General features: G+C 54.9%; 1 protein-coding gene across 1 annotated transcript in view; it reads right to left on the bottom strand.

The window, feature by feature from the left end:
- LOC135532230 (laminin subunit alpha-5-like) overlaps positions 1 to 19473 on the bottom strand; it is a gene marked incomplete at its 5' end in the record, with an annotated part of 99364 nt that extends 79891 nt beyond the window's left edge. The window contains one exon of the mRNA XM_064959822.1: positions 19362 to 19473. Coding sequence (XP_064815894.1) covers positions 19362 to 19473 — 112 coding nt within the window. The remainder of the gene's footprint in view (positions 1 to 19361) is intronic.
- Between the last annotated feature and the right edge of the window lie 1529 nt (positions 19474 to 21002).

The raw sequence follows: 21002 nt of genomic DNA, 5'->3' as shown, positions 1-21002 counted from the left end.
TACCATGTGGACTATCCCCAGGTGGTCAGTGTCCCTCCTCTACCATGTGGACTATCCCCAGGTGGTCAGTGTCCCTCCTCTACCATGTGGACTATCCCCAGGTGGTCAGTGTCCCTCCTCTACCATGTGGACTATCCCCAGGTGGTCAGTGTCCCTCCTCTACCATGTGGACTATCCCCAGGTGGTCAGTGTCCCTCCTCTACCATGTGGACTATCCCCAGGTGGTCAGTGTCCCTCCTCTACCATGTGGACTATCCCCAGGTGGTCAGTGTCCCTCCTCTACCATGTGGACTATCCCCAGGTGGTCAGTGTCCTCCTCTACCATGTGGACTATCCCCAGGTGGTCAGTGTCCCTCCTCTACCATGTGGACTATCCCCAGGTGGTCAGTGTCCCTCCTCTACCATGTGGACTATCCCCAGGTGGTCAGTGTCCCTCCTCTACCATGTGGACTATCCCCAGGTGGTCAGTGTCCCTCCTCTACCATGTGGACTATCCCCAGGTGGTCAGTGTCCCTCCTCTACCATGTGGACTATCCCCAGGTGGTCAGTGTCCCTCCTCTACCATGTGGACTATCCCCAGGTGGTCAGTGTCCCTCCTCTACCATGTGGACTATCCCCAGGTGGTCAGTGTCCCTCCTCTACCATGTGGACTATCCCCAGGTGGTCAGTGTCCCTCCTCTACCTCTACCATGTGGACTATCCCCAGGTGGTCAGTGTCCCTCCTCTACCATGTGGACTATCCCCAGGTGGTCAGTGTCCCTCCTCTACCATGTGGACTATCCCCAGGTGGTCAGTGTCCCTCCTCTACCATGTGGACTATCCCCAGGTGGTCAGTGTCCCTCCTCTACCATGTGGACTATCCCCAGGTGGTCAGTGTCCTCCTCTACCATGTGGACTATCCCCAGGTGGTCAGTGTCCCTCCTCTACCATGTGGACTATCCCCAGGTGGTCAGTGTCCCTCCTCTACCATGTGGACTATCCCCAGGTGGTCAGTGTCCCTCCTCTACCATGTGGACTATCCCCAGGTGGTCAGTGTCCCTCCTCTACCATGTGGACTATCCCCAGGTGGTCAGTGTCCTCCTCTACCATGTGGACTATCCCCAGGTGGTCAGTGTCCCTCCTCTACCATGTGGACTATCCCCAGGTGGTCAGTGTCCCTCCTCTACCATGTGGACTATCCCCAGGTGGTCAGTGTCCCTCCTCTACCATGTGGACTATCCCCAGGTGGTCAGTGTCCCTCCTCTACCATGTGGACTATCCCCAGGTGGTCAGTGTCCCTCCTCTACCATGTGGACTATCCCCAGGTGGTCAGTGTCCCTCCTCTACCATGTGGACTATCCCCAGGTGGTCAGTGTCCCTCCTCTACCATGTGGACTATCCCCAGGTGGTCAGTGTCCCTCCTCTACCATGTGGACTATCCCCAGGTGGTCAGTGTCCCTCCTCTACCATGTGGACTATCCCCAGGTGGTCAGTGTCCCTCCTCTACCATGTGGACTATCCCCAGGTGGTCAGTGTCCCTCCTCTACCATGTGGACTATCCCCAGGTGGTCAGTGTCCCTCCTCTACCATGTGGACTATCCCCAGGTGGTCAGTGTCCTCCTCTACCATGTGGACTATCCCCAGGTGGTCAGTGTCCCTCCTCTACCATGTGGACTATCCCCAGGTGGTCAGTGTCCCTCCTCTACCATGTGGACTATCCCCAGGTGGTCAGTGTCCCTCCTCTACCATGTGGACTATCCCCAGGTGGTCAGTGTCCTACCTCTACCATGTGGACTATCCCCAGGTGGTCAGTGTGTCCCTCCTCTACCATGTGGACTATCCCCAGGTGGTCAGATAAGTGTCCCTCCCTCTACCATGTGGACTATCCCCAGGTGGTCAGGTCAGTGTGTCCCTCCTCTACCATGTGGACTATCCCCAGGTGGTCAGTGTCCCTACCTCTACCATGTGGACTATCCCCAGGTGGTCAGTGTCCTACCTCTACCATGTGGACTATCCCCAGGTGGTCAGTGTCCCTCCTCTACCATGTGGACTATCCCCAGGTGGTCAGTGTCCCTCCTCTACCATGTGGACTATCCCCAGGTGGTCAGTGTGGTCCCTCCTCTACCATGTGGACTATCCCCAGGTGGTCAGTGTCCCTCCTCTACCATGTGGACTATCCCCAGGTGGTCAGTGTCCCTCCTCTACCATGTGGACTATCCCCAGGTGGTCATGTCCCTCCTCTACCATGTGGACTATCCCCAGGTGGTCAGTGTCCCTCCTCTACCATGTGGACTATCCCCAGGTGGTCAGTGTCCCTCCTCTACCATGTGGACTATCCCCAGGTGGTCAGTGTCCTACCTCTACCATGTGGACTATCCCCAGGTGGTCAGTGTCCCTCCTCTACCATGTGGACTATCCCCAGGTGGTCAGTGTCCCTCCTCTACCATGTGGACTATCCCCAGGTGGTCAGTGTCCTACCTCTACCATGTGGACTATCCCCAGGTGGTCAGTGTCCCTCCTCTACCATGTGGACTATCCCCAGGTGGTCAGTGTCCCTCCTCTACCATGTGGACTATCCCCAGGTGGTCAGTGTCCCTCCTCTACCATGTGGACTATCCCCAGGTGGTCAGTGTCCTACCTCTACCATGTGGACTATCCCCAGGTGGTCAGTGTCCTACCTCTACCATGTGGACTATCCCCAGGTGGTCAGTGTCCCTCCTCTACCATGTGGACTATCCCCAGGTGGTCAGTGTCCCTCCTCTACCATGTGGACTATCCCCAGGTGGTCAGTGTCCATCCTCTACCATGTGGACTATCCCCAGGTGGTCAGTGTCCTACCTCTACCATGTGGACTATCCCCAGGTGGTCAGTGTCCCTCCTCTACCATGTGGACTATCCCCAGGTGGTCAGTGTCCCTCCTCTACCATGTGGACTATCCCCAGGTGGTCAGTGTCCTACCTCTACCATGTGGGCTATCCCCAGGTGGTCAGTGTCCCTCCTCTACCATGTGGACTATCCCCAGTTGGTCAGTGTCCTACCTCTACCATGTGGACTATCCCCAGGTGGTCAGTGTCCTACCTCTACCATGTGGACTATCCCCAGGTGGTCAGTGTCCCTCCTCTACCATGTGGACTATCCCCAGGTGGTCAGTGTCCCTCCTCTACCATGTGGACTATCCCCAGGTGGTCAGTGTCCCTCCTCTACCATGTGGACTATCCCCAGGTGGTCAGTGTCCCACCTCTACCATGTGGACTATCCCCAGGTGGTCAGTGTCCCTCCTCTACCATGTGGACTATCCCCAGGTGGTCAGTGTCCCTCCTCTACCATGTGGACTATCCCCAGGTGGTCAGTGTCCTACCTCCAGCATGTGGACTATCACCAGGGGGTCAGTGTCCTACCTCCACCATGTGGACTATCCCCAGGGGGTCAGTGTCCTACCTTCACCATGTGGACTATCCCCAGGTGGTCAGTGTCCTCCTCTACCATGTGGACTATCCCCAGGTGGTCAGTGTCCCTCCTCTACCATGTGGACTATCCCCAGGTGGTCAGTGTCCCTCCTCCACCATGTGGACTATCACCAGGTGGTCAGTGTCCTACCTCCACCATGTGGACTATCCCCAGGTGGTCAGTGTCCCTCCTCCACCATGTGGACTATCCCCAGGTGGTCAGTGTCCCTCCTCTACCATGTGGACTATCCCCAGGTGGTCAGTGTCCCTCCTCTACCATGTGGACTATCCCCAGGTGGTCAGTGTCCCTCCTCTACCATGTGGACTATCCCCAGGTGGTCAGTGTCCCTCCTCTACCATGTGGACTATCCCCAGGTGGTCAGTGTCCCTCCTCTACCATGTGGACTATCCCCAGGTGGTCAGTGTCCTACCTCTACCATGTGGACTATCCCCAGGTGGTCAGTGTCCCTCCTCCACCATGTGGACTATCCCCAGGTGGTCAGTGTCCCTCCTCTACCATGTGGACTATCCCCAGGTGGTCAGTGTCCTACCTCTACCATGTGGACTATCCCCAGGTGGTCAGTGTCCCTCCTCTACCATGTGGACTATCACCAGGTGGTCAGTGTCCTCCTCTACCATGTGGACTATCCCCAGGTGGTCAGTGTCCTACCTCTACCATGTGGACTATCACCAGGTGGTCAGTGTCCTCCTCTACCATGTGGACTATCCCCAGGTGGTCAGTGTCCTACCTCTACCATGTGGACTATCCCCAGTTGGTCAGTGTCCTACCTCTACCATGTGGACTATCCCAGGTGGTCAGTGTCCCTCCTCTACCATGTGGAATCTCCCCAGGTGGTCAGTGTCCTACCTCTACCATGTGGACTATCACCAGGTGGTCAGTGTCCCTCCTCTACCATGTGGACTATCCCCAGGTGTTCAGTGTCCTACCTCCAGCATGTGGACTATCCCCAGGTGGTCAGTGTCCCTCCTCTACCATGTGGACTATCCCCAGGTGGTCAGTGTCCCTCCTCTACCATGTGGACTATCCCCAGGTGGTCAGTGTCCCTCCTCCACCATGTGGACTATCCCCAGGTGGTCAGTGTCCCTCCTCTACCATGTGGACTATCCCCAGGTGGTCAGTGTCCTACCTCTACCATGTGGACTATCCCCAGGTGGTCAGTGTCCCTCCTCTACCATGTGGACTATCACCAGGTGGTCAGTGCCCTCCTCTACCATGTGGACTATCCCCAGGTGGTCAGTGTCCTACCTCTACCATGTGGACTATCCCCAGGTGGTCAGTGTCCTACCTCTACCATGTGGACTATCCCCAGGTGGTCAGTGTCCCTCCTCCACCATGTGGACTATCACCAGGTGGTCAGTGTCCTCCTCTACCATGTGGACTATCCCCAGGTGGTCAGTGTCCTACCTCTACCATGTGGACTATCCCCAGGTGGTCAGTGTCCCTCCTCTACCATGTGGACTATCCCCAGGTGGTCAGTGTCCTACCTCTACCATGTGGACTATCCCCAGGTGGTCAGTGTCCTACCTCTACCATGTGGACTATCCCCAGGTGGTCAGTGTCCCTACCTCTACCATGTGGACTATCCCCAGGTGGTCAGTGTCCCTCCTCTACCATGTGGACTATCCCCAGGTGGTCAGTGTCCCTCCTCTACCATGTGGACTATCCCCAGGTGGTCAGTGTCCCTCCTCTACCATGTGGACTATCCCCAGGTGGTCAGTGTCCCTCCTCTACCATGTGGACTATCCCCAGGTGGTCAGTGTCCTACCTCTACCATGTGGACTATCCCCAGGTGGTCAGTGTCCTACCTCTACCATGTGGACTATCCCCAGGTGGTCAGTGTCCCTCCTCTACCATGTGGACTATCCCCAGGTGGTCAGTGTCCTCCTCTACCATGTGGACTATCCCCAGGTGGTCAGTGTCCTACCTCTACCATGTGGACTATCACCAGGTGGTCAGTGTCCTACCTCTACCATGTGGACTATCCCCAGGTGGTCAGTGTCCCTACCTCTACCATGTGGACTATCCCCAGGTGGTCAGTGTCCTACCTCTACCATGTGGACTATCCCCAGGTGGTCAGTGTCCCTCCTCTACCATGTGGACTATCCCCAGGTGGTCAGTGTCCTACCTCTACCATGTGGACTATCACCAGGTGGTCAGTGTCCCTCCTCTACCATGTGGACTATCCCCAGGTGGTCAGTGTCCTCCTCTACCATGTGGACTATCCCCAGGTGGTCAGTGTCCTCCTCTACCATGTGGACTATCCCCAGGTGGTCAGTGTCCCTCCTCTACCATGTGGACTATCCCCAGGTGGTCAGTGTCCCTCCTCCACCATGTGGACTATCCCCAGGTGGTCAGTGTCCCTCCTCTACCATGTGGACTATCCCCAGGTGGTCAGTGTCCTACCTCTACCATGTGGACTATCCCAGGTGGTCAGTGTCCCTCCTCTACCATGTGGACTATCCCAGGTGGTCAGTGTCCTACCTCTACCATGTGGACTATCCCCAGGTGGTCAGTGTCCTACCTCTACCATGTGGACTATCCCCAGGTGGTCAGTGTCCCTCCTCTACCATGTGGACTATCCCCAGGTGGTCAGTGTCCCTCCTCTACCATGTGGACTATCCCCAGGTGGTCAGTGTCCTACCTCTACCATGTGGACTATCCCCAGGTGGTCAGTGTCCCTCCTCCACCATGTGGACTATCCCCAGGTGGTCAGTGTCCTACCTCTACCATGTGGACTATCCCTAGGTGGTCAGTGTCCTACCTCTACCATGTGGACTATCCCCAGGTGGTCAGTGTCCTACCTCTACCATGTGGACTATCCCCAGGTGGTCAGTGTCCCTCCTCTACCATGTGGACTATCCCCAGGTGGTCAGTGTCCCTCCTCTACCATGTGGACTATCCCCAGGTGGTCAGTGTCCCACCTCTACCATGTGGACTATCCCCAGGTGGTCAGTGTCCCTCCTCTACCATGTGGACTATCCCCAGGTGGTCAGTGTCCTACCTCTACCATGTGGACTATCCCCAGGTGGTCAGTGTCCTACCTCCAGCATGTGGACTATCACCAGGGGGTCAGTGTCCTACCTCCAGCATGTGGACTATCACCAGGGGGTCAGTGTCCTACCTTCACCATGTGGACTATCCCCAGGTGGTCAGTGTCCTACCTCTACCATGTGGACTATCACCAGGTGGTCAGTGTCCTACCTCCAGCATGTGGACTATCCCAAGGTGGTCAGTGTCCCTCCTCTACCATGTGGACTATCCCCAGGTGGTCAGTGTCCCTCCTCCACCATGTGGACTATCACCAGGTGGTCAGTGTCCTACCTCCACCATGTGGACTATCCCCAGGTGGTCAGTGTCCCTCCTCCACCATGTGGACTATCCCCAGGTGGTCAGTGTCCCTCCTCTACCATGTGGACTATCCCCAGGTGGTCAGTGTCCCTCCTCTACCATGTGGACTATCCCCAGGTGGTCAGTGTCCCTCCTCTACCATGTGGACTATCCCCAGGTGGTCAGTGTCCCTCCTCTACCATGTGGACTATCCCCAGGTGGTCAGTGTCCCTCCTCTACCATGTGGACTATCCCTAGGTGGTCAGTGTCCTACCTCTACCATGTGGACTATCCCTAGGTGGTCAGTGTCCCTCCTCCACCATGTGGACTATCCCCAGGTGGTCAGTGTCCCTCCTCTACCATGTGGACTATCCCCAGGTGGTCAGTGTCCTACCTCTACCATGTGGACTATCCCCAGGTGGTCAGTGTCCCTCCTCTACCATGTGGACTATCACCAGGTGGTCAGTGTCCTACCTCTACCATGTGGACTATCCCCAGGTGGTCAGTGTCCTACCTCTACCATGTGGACTATCACCAGGTGGTCAGTGTCCTACCTCTACCACGTGGACTATCCCCAGGTGGTCAGTGTCCTACCTCTACCACGTGGACTATCCCCAGTTGGTCAGTGTCCTACCTCTACCATGTGGACTATCACCAGGTGGTCAGTGTCCCTCCTCTACCATGTGGAATCTCCCCAGGTGGTCAGTGTCCTACCTCTACCATGTGGACTATCACCAGGTGGTCAGTGTCCCTCCTCTACCATGTGGACTATCCCCAGGTGGTCAGTGTCCTACCTCTACCATGTGGACTATCCCCAGGTGGTCAGTGTCCCTCCTCCACCATGTGGACTATCCCCAGGTGGTCAGTGTCCTACCTCTACCATGTGGACTATCCCTAGGTGGTCAGTGTCCTCCTCTACCATGTGGACTATCCCCAGGTGGTCAGTGTCCTACCTCTACCATGTGGACTATCCCCAGGTGGTCAGTGTCCCTCCTCTACCATGTGGACTATCCCCAGGTGGTCAGTGTCCCTCCTCTACCATGTGGACTATCCCCAGGTGGTCAGTGTCCCACCTCTACCATGTGGACTATCCCCAGGTGGTCAGTGTCCCTCCTCTACCATGTGGACTATCCCCAGGTGGTCAGTGTCCTACCTCTACCATGTGGACTATCCCCAGGTGGTCAGTGTCCTACCTCCAGCATGTGGACTATCACCAGGGGGTCAGTGTCCTACCTCCACCATGTGGACTATCCCCAGGTGGTCAGTGTCCCTCCTCCACCATGTGGACTATCCCCAGGTGGTCAGTGTCCCTCCTCTACCATGTGGACTATCCCCAGGTGGTCAGTGTCCCTCCTCTACCATGTGGACTATCCCCAGGTGGTCAGTGTCCCTCCTCTACCATGTGGACTATCCCCAGGTGGTCAGTGTCCCTCCTCTACCATGTGGACTATCCCCAGGTGGTCAGTGTCCCTCCTCTACCATGTGGACTATCCCCAGGTGGTCAGTGTCCTACCTCTACCATGTGGACTATCCCCAGGTGGTCAGTGTCCCTCCTCCACCATGTGGACTATCCCCAGGTGGTCAGTGTCCCTCCTCTACCATGTGGACTATCCCCAGGTGGTCAGTGTCCTACCTCTACCATGTGGACTATCCCCAGGTGGTCAGTGTCCCTCCTCTACCATGTGGACTATCACCAGGTGGTCAGTGTCCTACCTCTACCATGTGGACTATCCCCAGGTGGTCAGTGTCCTACCTCTACCATGTGGACTATCCCCAGGTGGTCAGTGTCCTACCTCTACCACGTGGACTATCCCCAGGTGGTCAGTGTCCTACCTCTACCACGTGGACTATCCCCAGGTGGTCAGTGTCCTACCTCTACCATGTGGACTATCCCCAGGTGGTCAGTGTCCCTCCTCTACCATGTGGACTCTCCCCAGGTGGTCAGTGTCCTACCTCTACCATGTGGACTATCACCAGGTGGTCAGTGTCCCTCCTCTACCATGTGGACTATCCCCAGGTGGTCAGTGTCCTACCTCTACCATGTGGACTATCCCCAGGTGGTCAGTGTCCCTCCTCCACCATGTGGACTATCCCCAGGTGGTCAGTGTCCTACCTCTACCATGTGGACTATCCCCAGGTGGTCAGTGTCCTACCTCTACCATGTGGACTATCCCCAGGTGGTCAGTGTCCTACCTCTACCATGTGGACTATCCCCAGGTGGTCAGTGTCCCTCCTCTACCATGTGGACTATCCCCAGGTGGTCAGTGTCCCTCCTCTACCATGTGGACTATCCCCAGGTGGTCAGTGTCCCACCTCTACCATGTGGACTATCCCCAGGTGGTCAGTGTCCCTCCTCTACCATGTGGACTATCCCCAGGTGGTCAGTGTCCTACCTCTACCATGTGGACTATCCCCAGGTGGTCAGTGTCCTACCTCCAGCATGTGGACTATCACCAGGGGGTGTGTCCTAGCATGTGGACTATCACCAGGGGGTCAGTGTCCTACCTTCACCATGTGGACTATCCCCAGGTGGTCAGTGTCCTACCTCTACCATGTGGACTATCACCAGGTGGTCAGTGTCCTACCTCCAGCATGTGGACTATCCCAAGGTGGTCAGTGTCCCTCCTCTACCATGTGGACTATCCCCAGGTGGTCAGTGTCCCTCCTCCACCATGTGGACTATCACCAGGTGGTCAGTGTCCTACCTCCACCATGTGGACTATCCCCAGGTGGTCAGTGTCCCTCCTCCACCATGTGGACTATCCCCAGGTGGTCAGTGTCCCTCCTCTACCATGTGGACTATCCCCAGGTGGTCAGTGTCCCTCCTCTACCATGTGGACTATCCCCAGGTGGTCAGTGTCCCTCCTCTACCATGTGGACTATCCCCAGGTGGTCAGTGTCCCTCCTCTACCATGTGGACTATCCCCAGGTGGTCAGTGTCCCTCCTCTACCATGTGGACTATCCCTAGGTGGTCAGTGTCCTACCTCTACCATGTGGACTATCCCTAGGTGGTCAGTGTCCCTCCTCCACCATGTGGACTATCCCCAGGTGGTCAGTGTCCCTCCTCTACCATGTGGACTATCCCCAGGTGGTCAGTGTCCTACCTCTACCATGTGGACTATCCCCAGGTGGTCAGTGTCCCTCCTCTACCATGTGGACTATCACCAGGTGGTCAGTGTCCTACCTCTACCATGTGGACTATCCCCAGGTGGTCAGTGTCCTACCTCTACCATGTGGACTATCACCAGGTGGTCAGTGTCCTACCTCTACCACGTGGACTATCCCCAGGTGGTCAGTGTCCTACCTCTACCACGTGGACTATCCCCAGTTGGTCAGTGTCCTACCTCTACCATGTGGACTATCACCAGGTGGTCAGTGTCCCTCCTCTACCATGTGGAATCTCCCCAGGTGGTCAGTGTCCTACCTCTACCATGTGGACTATCACCAGGTGGTCAGTGTCCCTCCTCTACCATGTGGACTATCCCCAGGTGGTCAGTGTCCTACCTCCAGCATGTGGACTATCCCCAGGTGGTCAGTGTCCCTCCTCTACCATGTGGACTATCCCCAGGTGGTCAGTGTCCCTCCTCTACCATGTGGACTATCCCCAGGTGGTCAGTGTCCCTCCTCCACCATGTGGACTATCCCCAGGTGGTCAGTGTCCCTCCTCTACCATGTGGACTATCCCCAGGTGGTCAGTGTCCTACCTCTACCATGTGGACTATCCCCAGGTGGTCAGTGTCCCTCCTCTACCATGTGGACTATCACCAGGTGGTCAGTGTCCCTACCTCTACCATGTGGACTATCACCAGGTGGTCAGTGTCCTACCTCTACCATGTGGACTATCCCCAGGTGGTCAGTGTCCTACCTCTACCATGTGGACTATCACCAGGTGGTCAGTGTCCCTCCTCCACCATGTGGACTATCACCAGGTGGTCAGTGTCCTACCTCTACCATGTGGACTATCCCCAGGTGGTCAGTGTCCTACCTCTACCATGTGGACTATCCCCAGGTGGTCAGTGTCCCTCCTCTACCATGTGGACTATCCCCAGGTGGTCAGTGTCCTACCTCTACCATGTGGACTATCCCCAGGTGGTCAGTGTCCTACCTCTACCATGTGGACTATCCCCAGGTGGTCAGTGTCCTACCTCTACCATGTGGACTATCCCCAGGTGGTCAGTGTCCCTCCTCTACCATGTGGACTATCCCCAGGTGGTCAGTGTCCCTCCTCTACCATGTGGACTATCCCCAGGTGGTCAGTGTCCCTCCTCTACCATGTGGACTATCCCCAGGTGGTCAGTGTCCCTCCTCTACCATGTGGACTATCCCCAGGTGGTCAGTGTCCTACCTCTACCATGTGGACTATCCCCAGGTGGTCAGTGTCCTACCTCTACCATGTGGACTATCCCCAGGTGGTCAGTGTCCCTCCTCTACCATGTGGACTATCACCAGGTGGTCAGTGTCCTACCTCTACCATGTGGACTATCCCCAGGTGGTCAGTGTCCTACCTCTACCATGTGGACTATCACCAGGTGGTCAGTGTCCTACCTCTACCACGTGGACTATCCCCAGGTGGTCAGTGTCCTACCTCTACCACGTGGACTATCCCCAGTTGGTCAGTGTCCTACCTCTACCATGTGGACTATCACCAGGTGGTCAGTGTCCCTCCTCTACCATGTGGAATCTCCCCAGGTGGTCAGTGTCCTACCTCTACCATGTGGACTATCACCAGGTGGTCAGTGTCCCTCCTCTACCATGTGGACTATCCCCAGGTGGTCAGTGTCCTACCTCCAGCATGTGGACTATCCCCAGGTGGTCAGTGTCCCTCCTCTACCATGTGGACTATCCCCAGGTGGTCAGTGTCCCTCCTCTACCATGTGGACTATCCCCAGGTGGTCAGTGTCCCTCCTCCACCATGTGGACTATCCCCAGGTGGTCAGTGTCCCTCCTCTACCATGTGGACTATCCCCAGGTGGTCAGTGTCCTACCTCTACCATGTGGACTATCCCCAGGTGGTCAGTGTCCCTCCTCTACCATGTGGACTATCACCAGGTGGTCAGTGCCCTACCTCTACCATGTGGACTATCACCAGGTGGTCAGTGTCCTACCTCTACCATGTGGACTATCCCCAGGTGGTCAGTGTCCTACCTCTACCATGTGGACTATCACCAGGTGGTCAGTGTCCCTCCTCCACCATGTGGACTATCACCAGGTGGTCAGTGTCCTACCTCTACCATGTGGACTATCCCCAGGTGGTCAGTGTCCTACCTCTACCATGTGGACTATCCCCAGGTGGTCAGTGTCCCTCCTCTACCATGTGGACTATCCCCAGGTGGTCAGTGTCCTACCTCTACCATGTGGACTATCCCCAGGTGGTCAGTGTCCTACCTCTACCATGTGGACTATCCCCAGGTGGTCAGTGTCCTACCTCTACCATGTGGACTATCCCCAGGTGGTCAGTGTCCCTCCTCTACCATGTGGACTATCCCCAGGTGGTCAGTGTCCCTCCTCTACCATGTGGACTATCCCCAGGTGGTCAGTGTCCCTCCTCTACCATGTGGACTATCCCCAGGTGGTCAGTGTCCCTCCTCTACCATGTGGACTATCCCCAAGTGGTCAGTGTCCTACCTCTACCATGTGGACTATCCCCAGGTGGTCAGTGTCCTACCTCTACCATGTGGACTATCCCCAGGTGGTCAGTGTCCCTCCTCTACCATGTGGACTATCACCAGGTGGTCAGTGTCCTACCTCTACCATGTGGACTATCACCAGGTGGTCAGTGTCCCTCCTCTACCATGTGGACTATCCCCAGGTGGTCAGTGTCCTACCTCCAGCATGTGGACTATCCCCAGGTGGTCAGTGTCCCTCCTCTACCATGTGGACTTTCCCCAGGTGGTCAGTGTCCCTCCTCCACCATGTGGACTATCCCCAGGTGGTCAGTGTCCCTCCTCTACCATGTGGACTATCCCCAGGTGGTCAGTGTCCTACCTCTACCATGTGGACTATCCCCAGGTGGTCAGTGTCCCTCCTCTACCATGTGGACTATCACCAGGTGGTCAGTGTCCTACCTCTACCATGTGGACTATCCCCAGGTTGTCAGTGTCCTACCTCCACCATGTGGACTATCCCCAGGTGGTCAGTGTCCTACCTCCAGCATGTGGACTATCCCCAGGTGGTCAGTGTCCCTCCTCTACCATATGGACTATCCCCAGGTGGTCAGTGTACCTCCTCTACCATGTGGACTATCCCCAGGTGGTCAGTGTCCCTCCTCCACCATGTGGACTATCCCCAGGTGGTCAGTGTCCCTCCTCTACCATGTGGACTATCCCCAGGTGGTCAGTGTCCTACCTCTACCATGTGGACTATCCCCAGGTGGTCAGTGTCCCTCCTCTACCATGTGGACTATCACCAGGTGGTCAGTGTCCTACCTCTACCATGTGGACTATCCCCAGGTGGTCAGTGTCCTACCTCCACCATGTGGACTATCACCAGGTGGTCAGTGTCCTACCTCTACCATGTGGACTATCCCCAGGTGGTCAGTGTCCCTCCTCTACCATGTGGACTATCCCCAGGTGGTCAGTGTCCTACCTCTACCATGTGGACTATCCCCAGGTGGTCAGTGTCCCTCCTCTACCATGTGGACTATCACCAGGTGGTCAGTGTCCTCCTCTACCATGTGGACTATCCCCAGGTGGTCAGTGTCCCTCCTCCACCATGTGGACTATCCCCAGGTGGTCAGTGTCCTACCTCTACCATGTGGACTATCCCCAGGTGGTCAGTGTCCTACCACTACCATGTGGACTATCCCCAGGTGGTCAGTGTCCCTCCTCTACCATGTGGACTATCACCAGGTGGTCAGTGTCCCTCCTCTACCATGTGGACTATCCCCAGGTGGTCAGTGTCCCCCCTCTACCATGTGGACTATCCCCAGGTGGTCAGTGTCCCTCCTCTACCATGTGGACTATCCCCAGGTGGTCAGTGTCCTACCTCTACCATGTGGACTATCCCCAGGTGGTCAGTGTCCTACCTCTACCATGTGGACTATCCCCAGGTGGTCAGTGTCCTACCTCTACCATGTGGACTATCCCCAGGTGGTCAGTGTCCCTCCTCTACCATGTGGACTATCCCCAGGTGGTCAGTGTCCTACCTCTACCATGTGGACTATCCCCAGGTGGTCAGTGTCCTACCTCTACCATGTGGACTATCCCCAGGTGGTCAGTGTCCCTCCTCTACCATGTGGACTATCCCCAGGTGGTCAGTGTCCCTCCTCTACCATGTGGACTATCCCCAGGTGGTCAGTGTCCCACCTCTACCATGTGGACTATCACCAGGTGGTCAGTGTCCCTCCTCTACCATGTGGACTATCACCAGGTGGTCAGTGTCCTACCTCTACCATGTGGACTATCCCCAGGTGGTCAGTGTCCTACCTCTACCATGTGGACTATCCCCAGGTGGTCAGTGTCCCTCCTCTACCATGTGGACTATCCCCAGGTGGTCAGTGTCCTACCTCTACCATGTGGACTATCCCCAGGTGGTCAGTGTCCCTCCTCTACCATGTGGACTATCCCCAGGTGGTCAGTGTCCCTCCTCTACCATGTGGACTATCCCCAGGTGGTCAGTGTCCCTCCTCTACCATGTGGACTATCCCCAGGTGGTCAGTGTCCCTCCTCTACCATGTGGACTATCACCAGGTGGTCAGTGTCCCTCCTCCACCATGTGGACTATCACCAGGTGGTCAGTGTCCTACCTCTACCATGTGGACTATCCCCAGGTGGTCAGTGTCCCTCCTCCACCATGTGGACTATCACCAGGTGGTCAGTGTCCCTCCTCTACCATGTGGACTATCCCTAGGTGGTCAGTGTCCTACCTCTACCATGTGGACTATCCCCAGGTGGTCAGTGTCCCTCCTCTACCATGTGGACTATCCCCAGGTGGTCAGTGTCCCTCCTCTACCATGTGGACTATCCCCAGGTGGTCAGTGTCCTACCTCTACCATGTGGACTATCCCTAGGTGGTCAGTGTCCTACCTCTACCATGTGGACTATCCCCAGGTGGTCAGTGTCCCTCCTCCACCATGTGGACTATCCCCAGGTGGTCAGTGTCCCTCCTCCACCATGTGGACTATCCCCAGGTGGTCAGTGTCCTACCTCTACCATGTGGACTATCCCTAGGTGGTCAGTGTCCTACCTCTACCATGTGGACTATCCCCAGGTGGTCAGTGTCCCTCCTCCACCATGTGGACTATCCCCAGGTGGTCAGTGTCCCTCCTCTACCATGTGGACTATCCCCAGGTGGTCAGTGTCCCTCCTCTACCATGTGGACTATCCCCAGGTGGTCAGTGTCCCTCCTCTACCATGTGGACTATCACCAGGTGGTCAGTGTCCTACCTCTACCATGTGGACTATCCCCAGGTTGTCAGTGTCCTACCTCCACCATGTGGACTATCCCCAGGTGGTCAGTGTCCTACCTCCAGCATGTGGACTATCCCCAGGTGGTCAGTGTCCCTCCTCTACCATGTGGACTATCCCCAGGTGGTCAGTGTACCTCCTCTACCATGTGGACTATCCCCAGGTGGTCAGTGTCCCTCCTCCACCATGTGGACTATCCCCAGGTGGTCAGTGTCCCTCCTCTACCATGTGGACTATCCCCAGGTGGTCAGTGTCCTACCTCTACCATGTGGACTATCCCCAGGTGGTCAGTGTCCCTCCTCTACCATGTGGACTATCACCAGGTGGTCAGTGTCCTACCTCTACCATGTGGACTATCCCCAGGTGGTCAGTGTCCTACCTCCACCATGTGGACTATCACCAGGTGGTCAGTGTCCTACCTCTACCATGTGGACTATCCCCAGGTGGTCAGTGTCCCTCCTCTACCATGTGGACTATCCCCAGGTGGTCAGTGTCCTACCTCTACCATGTGGACTATCCCCAGGTGGTCAGTGTCCCTCCTCTACCATGTGGACTATCACCAGGTGGTCAGTGTACCTCCTCTACCATGTGGACTATCCCCAGGTGGTCAGTGTCCCTCCTCCACCATGTGGACTATCCCCAGGTGGTCAGTGTCCTACCTCTACCATGTGGACTATCCCCAGGTGGTCAGTGTCCTACCACTACCATGTGGACTATCCCCAGGTGGTCAGTGTCCCTCCTCTACCATGTGGACTATCACCAGGTGGTCAGTGTCCCTCCTCTACCATGTGGACTATCCCCAGGTGGTCAGTGTCCCTCCTCCACCATGTGGACTATCCCCAGGTGGTCAGTGTCCTACCTCTACCATGTGGACTATCCCTAGGTGGTCAGTGTCCTACCTCTACCATGTGGACTATCCCCAGGTGGTCAGTGTCCCTCCTCCACCATGTGGACTATCCCCAGGTGGTCAGTGTCCCTCCTCTACCATGTGGACTATCCCCAGGTGGTCAGTGTCCTACCTCTACCATGTGGACTATCCCCAGGTGGTCAGTGTCCCTCCTCTACCATGTGGACTATCACCAGGTGGTCAGTGTCCTACCTCTACCATGTGGACTATCCCCAGGTTGTCAGTGTCCTACCTCCACCATGTGGACTATCCCCAGGTGGTCAGTGTCCTACCTCTCCAGCATGTGGACTATCCCCAGGTGGTCAGTGTCCCTCCTCTACCATGTGGACTATCCCCAGGTGGTCAGTGTACCTCCTCTACCATGTGGACTATCCCCAGGTGGTCAGTGTCCCTCCTCCACCATGTGGACTATCCCCAGGTGGTCAGTGTCCCTCCTCTACCATGTGGACTATCCCCAGGTGGTCAGTGTCCTACCTCTACCATGTGGACTATCCCCAGGTGGTCAGTGTCCCTCCTCTACCATGTGGACTATCACCAGGTGGTCAGTGTCCTACCTCTACCATGTGGACTATCCCCAGGTGGTCAGTGTCCTACCTCCACCATGTGGACTATCACCAGGTGGTCAGTGTCCTACCTCTACCATGTGGACTATCCCCAGGTGGTCAGTGTCCCTCCTCTACCATGTGGACTATCCCCAGGTGGTCAGTGTCCTACCTCTACCATGTGGACTATCCCCAGGTGGTCAGTGTCCCTCCTCTACCATGTGGACTATCACCAGGTGGTCAGTGTACCTCCTCTACCATGTGGACTATCCCCAGGTGGTCAGTGTCCCTCCTCCACCATGTGGACTATCCCCAGGTGGTCAGTGTCCTACCTCTACCATGTGGACTATCCCCAGGTGGTCAGTGTCCTACCACTACCATGTGGACTATCCCCAGGTGGTCAGTGTCCCTCCTCTACCATGTGGACTATCACCAGGTGGTCAGTGTCCCTCCTCTACCATGTGGACTATCCCCAGGTGGTCAGTGTCCCTCCTCTACCATGTGGACTATCCCCAGGTGGTCAGTGTCCCTCCTCTACCATGTGGACTATCCCCAGGTGGTCAGTGTCCTACCTCTACCATGTGGACTATCCCCAGGTGGTCAGTGTCCTACCTCTACCATGTGGACTATCCCCAGGTGGTCAGTGTCCTACCTCTACCATGTGGACTATCCCCAGGTGGTCAGTGTCCCTCCTCTACCATGTGGACTATCCCCAGGTGGTCAGTGTCCTACCTCTACCATGTGGACTATCCCCAGGTGGTCAGTGTCCTACCTCTACCATGTGGACTATCCCCAGGTGGTCAGTGTCCCTCCTCTACCATGTGGACTATCCCCAGGTGGTCAGTGTCCCTCCTCTACCATGTGGACTATCCCCAGGTGGTCAGTGTCCCACCTCTACCATGTGGACTATCACCAGGTGGTCAGTGTCCCTCCTCTACCATGTGGACTATCCCCAGGTGGTCAGTGTCCCTCCTCTACCATGTGGACTATCCCCAGGTGGTCAGTGTCCTACCTCTACCATGTGGACTATCCCCAGGTGGTCAGTGTCCCTCCTCTACCATGTGGACTATCCCCAGGTGGTCAGTGTCCCTCCTCTACCATGTGGACTATCCCCAGGTGGTCAGTGTCCCTCCTCTACCATGTGGACTATCCCCAGGTGGTCAGTGTCCCTCCTCTACCATGTGGACTATCACCAGGTGGTCAGTGTCCCTCCTCCACCATGTGGACTATCACCAGGTGGTCAGTGTCCTACCTCTACCATGTGGACTATCCCCAGGTGGTCAGTGTCCCTCCTCCACCATGTGGACTATCACCAGGTGGTCAGTGTCCCTCCTCTACCATGTGGACTATCCCTAGGTGGTCAGTGTCCTACCTCTACCATGTGGACTATCCCCAGGTGGTCAGTGTCCCTCCTCTACCATGTGGACTATCCCCAGGTGGTCAGTGTCCCTCCTCTACCATGTGGACTATCCCCAGGTGGTCAGTGTCCTACCTCTACCATGTGGACTATCCCTAGGTGGTCAGTGTCCTACCTCTACCATGTGGACTATCCCCAGGTGGTCAGTGTCCCTCCTCCACCATGTGGACTATCCCCAGGTGGTCAGTGTCCCTCCTCCACCATGTGGACTATCCCCAGGTGGTCAGTGTCCCTCCTCTACCATGTGGACTATCCCCAGGTGGTCAGTGTCCCTCCTCTACCATGTGGACTATCCCCAGGTGGTCAGTGTCCCTCCTCTACCATGTGGACTATCCCCAGGTGGTCAGTGTCCCTCCTCTACCATGTGGACTATCCCCAGGTGGTCAGTGTCCCTCCTCTACCATGTGGACTATCCCCAGATGGTCAGTGTCCCTCCTCTACCATGTGGACTATCCCCAGGTGGTCAGTGTCCCTCCTCTACCATGTGGACTATCCCAAGGTGGTCAGTGTCCCTCCTCTACCATGTGGACTATCCCTAGGTGGTCAGTGTCCCTCCTCTACCATGTGGACTATCCCCAGGTGGTCAGTGTCCTACCTCTACCATGTGGACTATCCCCAGGTGGTCAGTGTCCCTCCTCTACCATGTGGACTATCCCCAGGTGGTCAGTGTCCCTCCTCTACCATGTGGACTATCCCCAGGTGGTCAGTGTCCTACCTCTACCATGTGGACTATCCCCAGGTGGTCAGTGTCCTACCTCTACCATGTGGACTATCCCCAGGTGGTCAGTGTCCCTCCTCTACCATGTGGACTATCCCCAGGTGGTCAGTGTCCCTCCTCTACCATGTGGACTATCCCCAGGTGGTCAGTGTCCCTCCTCTACCATGTGGACTATCCCCAGGTGGTCAGTGTCCCTCCTCTACCATGTGGACTATCCCCAGGTGGTCAGTGTCCTACCTCTACCATGTGGACTATCCCCAGGTGGTCAGTGTCCCTCCTCTACCATGTGGACTATCCCCAGGTGGTCAGTGTCCCTCCTCTACCATGTGGACTATCCCCAGGTGGTCAGTGTCCCTCCTCTACCATGTGGACTATCCCCAGGTGGTCAGTGTCCTACCTCTACCATGTGGACTATCCCCAGGTGGTCAGTGTCCCTCCTCTACCATGTTGACTATCCCCAGGTGGTCAGTGTCCCTCCTCTACCATGTGGACTATCCCCAGGTGGTCAGTGTCCTACCTCCAGCATGTGGACTATCCCCAGGTGGTCAGTGTCCTACCTCTACCATGTGGACTATCACCAGGTGGTCAGTGTCCTACCTCTACCATGTGGACTATCCCCAGGTGTGGTTCTTCAGGTGAAGAGTATTCTCTCTCCATGAACACCAGGGTCATCTGGTTACCCTGGAAAACACGGAGACACACACACAGCCTTTATTATATGATGCACAACCATTATCAACTGGGATTAACCAGCCGTAATGGTAGTTAATGTTAATGAGAACAGCTACATTATCAACAGGGAATAACCAGCCGTAATGGTAGTTAATGTTAACGAGAACAGCTACATTATCAACTGGGATTAACCAGCCGTAATGTAGTTAATGTTAATGAGAACAGCTACATTATCAACTGGGATTAACCAGCTGTAATGTAGTTAATGTTAATGAGAACAGCTACATTATCAACTGGGATTAACCAGCCGTAATGGTAGTTAATGTTAATGAGAACAGCTACATTATCAACTGGGATTAACCAGCCGTAATGGTAGTTAATGTTAATGAGAACAGCTACATTATCAACTTGGATTAACCAGCCGTAATGGTAGTTAATGTTAATGAGAACAGCTACATTATCAACAGGGATTAACCAGCCGTAATGGAAGTTAATGTTAATGAGAACAGCTACATTATCAACAGGGATTAACCAGACGTAATGGTAGTTAATGTTAATTAGAACAGCTACATTATCAACAGGGAATAACCAGCCGTAATGGTAGTTAATGTTAATGAGAACAGCTACATTATCAACAGGGATTAACCAGCCGTAATGGTAGTTAATGTTAATGAGAACAGCTACATTATCAACTGGGATTAATCAGCCGTATTGGTAGTTAATGTTAATGAGAACAGCTACATTATCAACTGGGATTAACCAGCCGTATTGGTAGTTAATGTTAATGAGAACAGCTACATTATCAACAGGGATTAACCAGCTGTAATGGTAGTTAATGTTAATGAGAACAGCTACATTATCAACTGGGATTAACCAACCATATTGGTAGTTAATGTTAATGAGAACGGCTACATTATCAACAGGGATTAACCAGCCGTAATGGTAGTTAATGTTAATGAGAACAGCTACATTATCAACTGGGATTAACCAGCCGTAATGGTAGTTAATGTTAAGGAGAACAGCTAAATTATCAACAGGGATTAACCAGCCGTATTGGTAGTTAATGTTAATGAGAACAGCTACATTATCAACTGGGATTAACCAGCCGTAATGGTAGTTAATGTTAATGAGAACAGCTACATTATCAACAGGGATTAACCAGCCGTAATGGTAGTTAATGTTAATGAGAACAGCTACATTATCAACTGGGATTAACCAGCTGTAATGGTAGTTAATGTTAATGAGAACAGCTACATTATCAACAGGGATTAACCAGCCGTATTGGTAGTTAATGTTAATGAGAACAGCTACATTATCAACAGGGATTAACCAGCCGTAATGGTAGTTAATGTTAATGAGAACAGCTACATTATCAACAGGGATTAACCAGACGTAATGGTAGTTAATGTTAATGAGAACAGCTACATTATCAACAGGGATTAACCAGCCGTAATGGTAGTTAATGTTAATGAGAACAGCTACATTATCAACAGGGATTAACCAGCCGTAATGGTAGTTAATGTCAATGAGAACAGCTACATTATCAACTGGGGTTAACCAGCCGTA

Source organism: Oncorhynchus masou, unplaced genomic scaffold (genome assembly GCF_036934945.1).
Source record: "Oncorhynchus masou masou isolate Uvic2021 unplaced genomic scaffold, UVic_Omas_1.1 unplaced_scaffold_1774, whole genome shotgun sequence".
NCBI classification, from domain to species: Eukaryota; Metazoa; Chordata; class Actinopteri; order Salmoniformes; family Salmonidae; genus Oncorhynchus; species Oncorhynchus masou.
Note: the sequence above shows the minus strand (reverse complement) of the source record. Positions and strands in the feature narration are given on the sequence as shown.